Raw genomic sequence first — 12,064 nt, 5'->3', positions numbered from 1 at the left:
GGAAAACTGTGTAGTCTCTACAGTGTTTTCTGTTGTTTTGTACTTTCTGTAGTTACATTTAGAAACAGTTTTTAGGTTTTGTTTTTATCAATATTTAATGAAGCTGCAGCAGGGTTTGTGAATGCAACATAAAACAACAGCAGGATTGTAACTTTTGTGAACCTTGTGTATGGGATATGTGGGTTGTCTCCAGCAGAAAGTTCCCAGCAGCTCCAGGGATATCCAGGATATCCCTTAGTGACAGGGCTTTGGAGTGTTGGTGAATGACCTCTGAGCTCAGACACCTGATCTCTGCAGCCAGGCATCTGTGCACAGCTCAGCTCTCTGAAGAGTCCATGGGCATCAACCTGCTTAGACTTGCACAAATATTCCAAACCATAAAAGACTCTGAAACTGAAAAGTGACTTTTAACGGAATTATTTGTTAAAAAAGGAAAAAAGTTACCAATTCTTGAGTAGCTTTCAGCCTTAGCAGTGCAATCCAAGGCTGCCATAAGGAGCTGCCAGCATCATTGTTACCTACAACTGTTGTACTTAATTTGGAAGGTGAGGGATAAAACACAAAGGAAAAGCTTGAGATTGTGTCTAAGTGAAGAAAATGAAGTATTGCAGCTTACATCCATTTATAAATAAAACACAAGGGTTGGCTAATATTAAACAGAGGAATAATTAAAATAAAGCGGAACAAAACTTCTAAAGAATCTATTTCATCTAAAACTTTAAAATGCTGACCTTGGCAAGGTGTTGTTGGTTTAATGATGGTACAAGAGGAGGCTCCTGCACTTCAAAGCCAAGCTCTGAGAATTCCCTGCGTCACTGCCTGAGCCGCGCTGGATCCCCCTCGTTTGCTCCTGTCCTTTGGGAGCGCCTCAGATTCCTTTGGTCTGTGCATTGTACACCTTCATCAAGGTGTTTGCATGGATTGCTTCCTCAGAGCAGGGTCGCAAATGCAAGTGTTCTGTTCCCTAAAGCTGGCTCAAGCTGACTTTCTGCTCATCGAACAGTTTTACTTAGCTTTTGTAACGACCAGGAGTGCTTTCAAATAGTGTTACCTTCAGTTTCCCATATTTAAAAGGGGTAGAAATATAACTGGTTGCTCAGATTTATAGTTACTTTTTGCCTAATCGAGTTTTAAATGGTCATTTTAGTGCTCCTGGGTAAAACTGGCCTTAAAAAATAACTGGGCTACTTCTTTTCTATGTGAGGATTTTTTTGTTTTTACATTAAAGCTGATCAATCTTGAAGTGCCAAGAGTCAGATGCTAGTCTCACTTATAGATGTTTGCATCCATAACCGTCTTGTATTGTCTCCAAAATTCAACTTGATACATTTCATCTCAAGGTTTGCTGGCAAACATTAAAAACATAGTTTCTATTTAGCCTGCATCTTTTTTGTAAGTGCTGCTACTGGCGACAATGGCACAGGCTTTTGTTCTCCACCTGTAAAAACATTTGAGGAAAGACTGTTAAGAGTTTATTCCCAGGATACTTTTTCTCTCCACTGAAAACACTAAACTACAACATTTTCTCTCTGGAGAGGAAAACCAAAGAAGTGTTGCATACAAAGAACAGGGTGTGGATTTTCTTATTTTTTTCAAATGTATTTTATTATCTTTATTTATCTTCTGTCATTTAGTCTGCACGTAAGGAAAACTTGTAGAGGTGTTTTACTAAAAATATACTGAGCACAAAGAGAGTTACTTTGACAATATTTTTGGGATTATCTGAATTTTCTTGCAGAACTGTAGTTACAGGTATATTGTTGCAGGTTCAGTATTTTGGTTTTCAACTTTGGTGTTAGTTCGGTGGATATTTACCTTATATTCAGTTATGAGCAAAACCAAGTTAAAGTGTTTGCATAACTTTGAGTTTGCGAGGTTCTGTGTCTGTTGAGCACTGCTTCATTTATTTGACAGCAGTCAAAGTAATATTTTGTAATAGGCTATATGATATACAGTGAAATGTTCTCTTACCACTTCATTGTGTATCAGGTCCTGCAAAGTGGTTAGGAAGTTAAACTTTTTGAATTAAGATTGAATATAAAGATTAAACCATGGCTCTCTGGAGATAATAATCTACTCTGAAAATCACACTTGGTTAGACAAAACCATGTCATAGTGAAGAAAATTAAAATGTGTCAGTCAGGCATCTTCCTCTGAAAATTTCACTTTATTGTTCATTAATCCAACTGGATTGGAAAGGTTAAAGAGTTTTATTAGAAGACAGGAATGATAGTTCACCCTGACACACTGTCAGTCTATTCCAAATCTAACTAAATATTCCATAGGTGCAGCCAACAGTTCTACCTGTAATCAAGCCTGTATCTGTGTTTTGGGAGTGGGCTTACATACACCTACAGATGATCTATGTGAAATGATACAATCACATTGCTTGTGTTTGAGTTTTAGGCTGTTTTTTGTGACTGGTGATTCAAGTTAGTGTTGACCTTGCATGTTTGGCTTTTTTTTTTCCTCTTTCATTGTAGTGGGTTTTTGTTGTTTTTGTGGGTTTTTTAAAGCAAATTTTAATTTACATCATATTAACTACTTTTGCTTGGTTTTTATGAAAAAAAATTGTATCTTATTTCAGACCATATTTTGTTGTAGGAATATGAAAATATTGTTCTGGTTAAAGTACACAAAGTGAGTGTCTTTACCTTTGAGCAGGGAAACCTTGGAAATTGGAAATGGTTGAGATTATACTCCAACTTTGCTGCAGTCTGGTTTGTTTTTCTGCTGGTATTTCTTGTAAATCTTTTGAGAAACCTGATTGCAAATAATGCTGTAGTCAAAGGGAGGTTGGCATGCCCTGTGCTTTCCATTTCTTTTAGTCTTTGTTTGATGTCACTGAGCCCAGTAGGATCACATTAATTTTCCATGTACTGCAGGAACAGCCAGTGTTTATCCTTACAGCCTTTCTCTGCTTTGCCTGTTTTCTCCTCAGACACCACGACGTATTCCACGGAGCGCTCGGAGCACTTTAAGCCATGCAAAGACAAGGACCTGGCATATTGTCTCAACGAGGGGGAATGCTTTGTGATCGAAACCTTAACAGGATCCCACAAACACTGCCGGTAAGTCACCTGCCAGAACGTGCCAGAAAGGCCTTCTGCCTCAGGGAGGAAGCATTAGGGAAAAAAACCCCAAGCATTCAGGTGTAGAATGTTGGAAAGCAGTGGAATTTTTTTCCTCCAATTCAACTGCATGCCTCGCAGCTGGTGGGATTTTTACTAGTCTGTGGTAATCATAAATAGAAATATGTAGATATGAGAAGCAACATTTTGATCCTTCCATAGATGAGGAAAATCTTCAATATTCTATTTTCTAACCCTGTAAGGATTGCTGTTTCGTTTTGTTGGGTTTTTTACATATGAAAGTCCTATATTCCCCTACATACCAGAAGCATTCCTTTATTTGGGTATTCCAGCTACAGTATTTGACAATAACTGTATGTTCTGTTAATTGAGAGAGAGGAAGGGCTAGTAGTTTTAAGAATTAGGGTTTCTTAAGTTTAATTACTGAAGGATGAAGTGGACTATGATAGCCATCTGAACCTGCTCTATAGCTGTTGTACACTTTATACTCCTGAACTTCTGCTATTATGCAAGGCCATCTTGAATGTATTGAAAAGAATATCAGAAAAGAAAGCCAGATCACTTATTAGTATTATTATTTAGCCATGGAGGCCAGTAAAGAGGAGTGATATGCAGAAGGAATACTGCAATATCTTCCTAAAGATGAGGATTTTAACACACATATCCACCAGACCCCCAATTTCTTAAGCAATCTTTCAAACAGAAGAGCAGGTTTCCATTTTGGAAACCTAATTTACTCCTATGGTACTGTGTATGGCACACAAAAGGTGTACCTGAGATACACTTGTATCACTTGGGCACTCATATGCCCAAATTCTAATCTGAACACCTAAATGTATAGAGAACTGTAACACAAATGATAAAAAGGGTCGAGGACTGAAGATTTCCTGAAGTATTTGGGACTTGAGCTGCGAAGTCCCAATAAAAGCAGAAAAAAAAGTTGCAAAGTCACATGTGCCTAGCTTAAAAATGGAAATTTATGAATTTAGACTGGTGAAATTCTGCTTATCATCAGAAGAATATTTCCAAGATTTTCACTTTTTTATACAATACTGGTCATTTTTCCTATCCAGTTGTGTTTGGTTCAGTGATCATTAATTTCCCTTCTTTATGTTTTTGTATGGCATGCTTAAATTAAATATTATGATTCATTTATTGTGGAAAATGGATATATTTTTCTACTTCCATCATAATACACAGATTTTCTGTTTTTTTTTTTCTCAAAGCAGATGAGGTTTTTTGGTCTTCCTTAGAAATGTCATGACCTGTTAAGGGAATTATGTCACTCAATTATTTTACTGTTTCTCATAGTCAGTATATTCAAACTGAACAAAAATGCTGTAAAATAGCAGAGAAAAATGGATGTGTATGAGAATTTTTAAATTGGCTGATAAATTTAGTAGCTAACCTCTTTAAACAGACTGGTTTTGTAAACTGTGGATTACATTTTAAAAAATTGGCAGGGGATATCTCTTAAAAGCTGCTTTTTTTTGTTGGTTGGTTGGTTTGACTTTCAGGATCTTTTTTATCATCTTTGCCAAATTCTCATTTATTTCCTGTGATTCTGATAGTGCAGCCTGGCTAATGGTTAGAAGTTTTCCACCCAAGCTTTCCCCTGTTAACTCAGCAAGCCAAAATGTTGACTTTTCATTCTTTCCAGCAGAGTGAAATTTTTCCAGCACCTTCCCTGTGTTATCCTTCCATAGGGAAGCAGCAGTATCTCTGGGAGTCCCTTGGCTCCCGTGTGTTTGAGGGTTTTGTTGCCTGTACACGTTCCAGGTGCTGGCACATTCTCTGGGAATTAAACATTTTTTTTATGGTGGGTACTTTGAATGGTGCAACACCAAAAGACCCATACAAGGCAATGATTTTCATAGAGCAAAAGCTAAATTTTAAAATTTAAAGGGTGATCAGTGGTAGTACTTTAATTTTGTAAGGACCTTGGACACTGCAAGCAGCAACTTGTTCAGGATCACTTTTATAGTGATAGGTTTCTCATTAAGGGAGAGAAATATTTTAATTTGGCCCTTATATGTTGTATCTCTACCTGGGTAGACTGAGTGTGTCTTTGTCACAGTGCTGTAAATGAGTGGGATGCAGGTGTTTTTCTGTCTGTAGCCTATAAAAGTGCTCAGAAATAACAGCCAGAATGTACACATATAGAAAAATACTGTACTGATATACTGTAATTGTCCTCTAACTCGTAAAAAGCAATTTTTTTACAAGGGTTATGGAATTCCCACTGCCATCAAAAAGAATAATTTGAATACAGAATTATGAAGGCTTAAAATGGTACTTTGTTCTTGGAATCAGGCTGCATTGTATACTCTCACTGTGAGAGTGATTTTGCATCTGTTCTGGGAGCAGAGCACCAATTTACTGAGATGGGAGTTTGCCATGTGGAACAGCTGCAGACAGAGGACCTTGGATGAACAAAAAACTCTTATCCCACTTGGTCAGGTTTGAAGGGTGTTAGTAGATGATATTCTTAGGGAGTTGTGCAGTTCTTGTTGCATGTGCATTTCTAAGGATAAATATGCTAATTATAAAGGGACAGAAAGAGAGATTTGGTAGCAATTAATAAATATTTGAGTTACGCCTTGGGCTTTTTCTGTATCCTTATGGCCCAAACCCCATGGTGCTGTTGTTGGAAGGTTGGCACATGCCCACCTCCTGCCTCTGGCTGTCGGGGGTCACATTGGCACTGGGGTGTTGTAGGGCTCTGGCTCCTTCCTGTCCTGGGGGGCTCCTGCTTTGACCCCACAGCTGTGGGGAGCCAAGGACAGGAGGGAGGCTGTGTTGCAGGAGGCCACTGGGAACACAGGAGATCAGAAGGAGCCCTGATCATGGATCTTCCTTTCCTGTTCACCTACACAGGAATGTCCTGAAGTCACAGGAATTTAATTATTTTTTTTTTAATTTAAATTCTTTTTATTCTAAATTTAATTCAAATTCTGTAATTCAAATTTTTATTCAAACTTCTGCATTTTACTCACTATCTCTTGGTGAAAAATTGCCTGGGATGTAAACTGGCAAGAGTTCTCCGGTGTGGTTAGGTAACAAACAAGATTCACTGGATGTTTTGTGCTATTTTGAAGCTGTGACTTCAGTGTTTATTTTTGTGAATGGTTTAACATGAGCTTGTTTTAAGGTCATCGGCAGGGAAACTTCATATTTAGCTTCTCCATATGCTTAAATTTTTTCAATGTTGCCGCTGTGAGAATTTAAGCTGAATGGTGAGGGTGCCTTAATTTGTAATTTACACCAAAAAAATCAAGTACACAGTCAACTCTGACACATCAATGTTTAATGGAGCATTATGTAATCCAGGCTTTAAAAAGACCTGTTCAAGTTTTCTTTGTACAATTTTATTTAAAATACCCCATCTCAAGTAATTCTGGATTGGTTTTTGTTTTGTTTTTTTTTTTTTTGAGTTTGGCTCGTGGGGTTGTGGGTTTTGGGCTCTTTTTGTCACTCCTTCTACATAATTTTTTCCTTTTTAGTCCCTACCTTTTCTTTAGATAACACATTTAAGACTGGAAAACATTGGTTGAATAAGTGGCTAAAACTTTTGAGGGGAGAAGAGGATTGTACTTTTAAATTGCTCCTCTGGAAGAAGCCATTAAGACAATTGTGTATGCACAGGAAGTCTCAGCATTGGTGATGAACTCTGATGTACTCTTCATAGGTTTGAGTAGTTGGCTGAGATATACCTTTCATCCTGTCTTCCTGTCCTTCATCTCTCCTTCAAGCAGTAGAAAGCCTGAGTAAGTTTTGACAATGGAGAATGAAAGAATAGACTCACAAATGTACAGTAAACAAAACATAATTTCCAGTTGACCAAATTACAGCAGGTCATCCATCAGCATCTGAAGTGTGCTACTGTGGTTACAGTCCCAGAGAGTTCAGATTCCATTGGGCAGTCTGTTTTTGATGCATGCATGCTGTTCTGGTGAATTCTGAGTTTGGTGGTCTTGCTCGTATTTATGCATAAATTTTCCATTTTTAAATTTAGTTGATGAAAAAATTATACCAGTTTTCTCAGCTTTGTTTAAAATCTGTCATGAGAGCAGAAGGATTGAATCCCCATTTAATGAAAATCCAGTTTGGATAAATGTTTATATACTGTCAGGTTTTCTTGTGAGTCTTCTGCATAATAGTAGCTGTAATCCAGGCATAGCCCTTGCTGTCAGTGAAAGCAGGAGAAAGGGATCAAACAGATGGGACTTCAGAACAGTTCTGAGCTTGGCATATGATATGTGCACGTAACCATAAGTTAAAAATCTAAAAAACTAAGAATATAATTTCCCTGATTTAGTTACATGGCTTGTTTTCGAGGCTTTGGCAGTCTGACCTAGGTGTTTTAAAATACCAGCTACTCCATTTTGTGCATTCCCCCATCTTGTATTATGCTGGCACTTTTCAAGAATGCAAGCCCAGGAAATAATTCACTATTGAATAACACTGAACACATTAAAAAATCTCACTCATGTCATAATATTCCAAGCATAGTTTCATCAAAATAATCCACTGTATAAAGTTGACAATGTAACATACAGCAACAGACTTTTAAAGGAGGAAAAAGGCTCTGCTTGGAATTTAGGATATTTTCCATGTCAAGGGCAATCAATAGAGCTCCTGTTATGAAAATTGTCTTATGAGCATTGCTGTAGCACATATCTAGATTCTGTTTGTGTAGTTGCATGCACCATTTTCTGGGATGTCCCTACCTTTGCTTTCATGTTTCCTTTGGAAAGCCTGAAGCAAAGTCAAAATACAAAGTTAGCTATCTATAAGCTGTTGTTAAGGAACTCTTCAGTAACTTTAATATAGATACTCCCTTGTGTTGTTAGTCCATCACCTGTTTATTCAGCTGTGCTCTCACAGGCTGTGGTTGCTTTCAGCACTGTGATTGCTTCTTTAGCTGAAATGGAATGGCCAGTGTGCTTAAGTGTTGTGCCTGGTTCATCCTTTTCAAAACTCAGCCTGTCAGAAGTGAGGAAGCTGGAATTCCTGAGGAGTCTGGTACAGGGAGTACACCTTCCCAGGGTAGCATCAGCTTGCCCATGTTCATTTACTCCAGGTAGCACTTGTAATAAATTAAAACCTTTACTGCCTTAAATAATACTGATATCATCTATAATGTAACTACTTCTGTCTTTTTTTTTATTGGAAACCATCATGCTTTTCTTGTATAGATTTAGATATTTCTTCTCCTTCACAAAAGAAGCAAATAAAAATCCCCAAAGAAAGACCAAACCCGAAAACACTCCCCAAACCCAAAGCATTTCTGTGTGCTCCCTTTCAAGCTCCTGCCCCCTGAAATAACAGGAAGAGGTTGCATGGTTTTGTTCTCACATACCTGGTTTCTTGTTCTAAACCTTTTTAGATATGACCTGTGAAGAAAAATGGTTCATAAACCTCAATGTGAAATGGTGTAAAATCCAATATATCTGTAGGACTCTTACTTGTTACCTAGATATCCTAACTCTTTTCATATTATCCAGTCTTGTATAATTTTTATCACTTGGTCTGAATTTTTTCAATCAAAATATAAGCCTTGTTTTCTTTACTTGGATGCAGTTATTTGGAATAAAAACAAAATTAACTGATCCAAATACCAAATTTCACCTATATAAAATCAGTACTTTTTCAGTTATCCCTATTGTTTTTCTAACAGTCTTCTGAAATCAAGCCCTTTTAAGTCTGATATTATGGTATAAGAACTCAATAAATAACAAACAGGTTTTTAAATGTAAATTGAGTCTTTTAAAACCTCCCCAGATGCAATAGTGCAGGAACACATGATATGATATTCACATGGAACACAAGAACATCTGATTCATGCTTTCATAATTTAACATTCAGCAGATAGAGGCTCTTGAGAAATCTTCTTGTCAAAGTACTTTAATTATTGATTAATTTTGACAGTATCAACACTCCATTTTACAGTGCTTTTTATTTACAGATTTTCCCCTAGATTCTTGCATGCAGCTTCTGCTGTAACTTCTATGGTAGCAAATACTTTCAGCTTGCAGAATACATATGCCAATTTAAGTCTTGTGAAAGCCAGTTACTTTCAAATATCTGCAAACCTAAGGGTTTTAATGCAGCAGTGTAATGGTTTTCATACCAAATCTCCTGGCAGATTATTTTCCTTGATGTGTTTACAGAAGTTCTCCTTTTACACACTGAAGGTTTTGGGTACTGCAGTAAGCCAGTGTTTATTATGGTTGTTGCTGTTCACGTGGCATTGCTCCTTCAAGCAGTTCTGCACACAGAGGTCACTGACAAAGCCATCTATTATCCATTTATTCCTCTAAAACATCTTCTGAAAATAGTTTTGTGTTAGTTTTATTGCTTGGGAGAGGATAAATTAATTTAGCAGTAAAACAAAACACAGAATGAGAGAAACCTTCCTACTTAATGATAGTTTTAAGTTTCTAGAGCCTGTATTCATAGTATTTCAGATCTTATTTGCTTTCTGCTGAGCACCTTAGGCTAGATATTCTAATGCTTTTCCTTTGGAAAAAAAAATTGATTACTAACCAGTGGGATTTCCTGGTTCCATTTCCATCTTTTGAAGTCATGAAATTTATGCACCTGCTTAAGGTTATGGTGAAGATGCATTTTTCCAGTGGGAACAATAAGGTAAAAGTCATAATACTGTACAGATAAAATGCATGCTCAGATAATTAAATTACACTCCAATTTAACAATTCACCTGTGTTTCAGTCAATTTAAGCAAATATCTATGAAAGCAACATGAAAATCTTAGTTCCATTTTGTCTTGTTTGAAATGCTTATTCAAAATAATTTTTGGAAGAGTTTGAGGAAATAAAGGAGAAATTGTGTAGATGTGCATCCAAAGTTAATGTTGGTGCTTAAGAAAATGAATGTGGTTTAAACCTGTGCCAGCATGCAGTACTGAAGAAACAGGGAATTAATTTCTCTCTCCCAGAACACTAAAGACTAATGTTAATGTTTTCAGTTAATGTGAAGTATGGGAAAACATAGTTCCAGGCTTAGCACATCCTCCTGCTTACATTTTATTTTTTTAAAGCCACACATCTGTAGTTCAGAGATAATAGCATGAAATTAAGCAGTTAATGCTTTCATTTATGTATGTACAGAGTTACTTCCCAGACATAAGAGATACATGTCCTTTTTTAGAGCAACCAGTAATGTGAGTGAAACAAAAATATTTCTGGAAGCTTTAAGTAAACTGTCATTTCTTCCTGGAATTCTGGAAGAGAAAGAGGCCAAATTCAGCTCCCTTGAAATTTGGCAAGATCCCTTCAGCTGGTTTAAGCAAGAGTTGGGCTGTAACCTGGAATTTCACTAGGGAGAAGTGGTAAATGTAGTTGCTAGCTCACAGCTGAGATGACTTTTTCTTGAGGCTGCTAATAATGCTTGGATTTCTTCATTTGGCACTGAAGTGGGAGATCAGGAACCAGTGCTGTGCTGACATTCATTTCCGTGTCTCAGTATCAAGAACACTTAAATCTGGTGGAACCTTTCAGGTTTATCACCATTTTTCTTGTGCCTACACGTGTTTCTGAAGCTGTATCTTGCCGTCATAGTTGAGCAAGGCACCCTGGTTGTGTAGCACATCTCCACTTCCAGAGATGAGTCAAATCCATTCTATACAAAATACAACTAGTAAGCACATTGATCTCTTAATAGGATAAATTGCCTCAAAACTGCCTCCTGTTTCCTAATTCTAGAGCAAAATAAAGCCATGACACATACAGACAGCTATTACTCAGCACATGCTGTCTGAAACTAAATACAGGATGAAGGGGTATATCCTGAAAACTGGAAAACCACGAATTGTTTTAGTCCTTCCATTGCAAAGGAATGTTCTGTCTAATTATAAGAATTGGGGGTTTTTCTCCCCTCCTTATTTTTCAAGACCCCAGTGGAAAAAGGTTTGTGAAGCTTTTATAGTACTCACAAAGAATTTGTAGAAAAAGAAACCATACCTTAACATGTATGGGTGCAAATATTGATGGCATATATTGCATCTGTCTTGAAGCTAACATATGCAAATATTCTGCCATCAAACTCTGCTTTTAAATTAACTTGGAAATGACTTAGGTTTGTTGTTGTTCTTACCTCCCTTAGGCAAGAAGGAATTTGTGAAGTGCATAATGCAGACATCTGAAATCTCTCATTTAAATTCTCATCCCTGCCAGTGTCTTAAGTACACTGAAAGCAATAGCATTTCCAATCTAATCCTATCTGCAGACACTCTCCCAGAAGATCTGGAAAAAAATCTCGATAGAAGAAGAAATAAGCTCTGGACAATTGAGTCCTTTAAATAGAAATATATGCCAACTATATCAAAATGCTAAATACCAGAACTTTAATCCACCAGCACTCTAGATCCATCTAAATGAGAACAAACAAAACCAACCACCTGTTTCCTCCATCCTTTACTGCTAAGAAAACCCTTCCTACCTTCTCAGAGAAGAAGAGGGGAAGTGAGGTAAAAACATGTGGATTCTGTAATGTTGTGTGAAGTGGGGCATCTGAGATTAGACTGGCAGGTAAACTCTTTTCTGTGAGTTGTATTGAATAGATAAATATTCTGGTCCTTATCCTGTACCCATAAGCATAGTGTTTGAATTTTAAATGGATTCCTTGAAGTTATTCCAGGGCAGAGGGGTGAACTCTTTGGGCAAGCTGCCAACAGTATATAATAAGCAGCAGATTTAGATAAAGTCTGTTAAGAGATAATGCCAGGAGTGTGTAATGGAACACCTTTTGGGCTGTGTTTGTGCCTCATCAGCTGCTTTGTTGGGTAGAAAACTGCAGATTTCACAAGAATTGTGCTGTTGAAGAAGCCACTGTGAGAAGCTTGGGGTAATTTCTGCACTCTCACTTGGATCAGCACACACATCTGAGGTCCAACTCCAAGCACTTAAGGTAGTTTTAATATCCCAGTGATGCCTTGATAATTAATTAAA

General features: G+C 37.3%; 1 protein-coding gene across 2 annotated transcripts in view; it reads left to right on the top strand.

Moving 5' to 3' along the window:
• The window catches only part of NRG3 (neuregulin 3), a 390,407-nt gene that overhangs the window by 184,997 nt on the left and 193,346 nt on the right, over window positions 1-12,064 (top strand). For both annotated transcript variants that reach the window (XM_030950824.1, XM_030950823.1), the window contains exon 2: window positions 2,942-3,071. In XM_030950824.1, coding sequence (XP_030806684.1) covers window positions 2,942-3,071 — 130 coding nt within the window. The remainder of the gene's footprint in view (window positions 1-2,941; window positions 3,072-12,064) is intronic.

This window comes from Camarhynchus parvulus, chromosome 6 (genome assembly GCF_901933205.1).
Source record: "Camarhynchus parvulus chromosome 6, STF_HiC, whole genome shotgun sequence".
NCBI lineage: Eukaryota > Metazoa > Chordata > Aves > Passeriformes > Thraupidae > Camarhynchus > Camarhynchus parvulus.
Note: the sequence above shows the minus strand (reverse complement) of the source record. Positions and strands in the feature narration are given on the sequence as shown.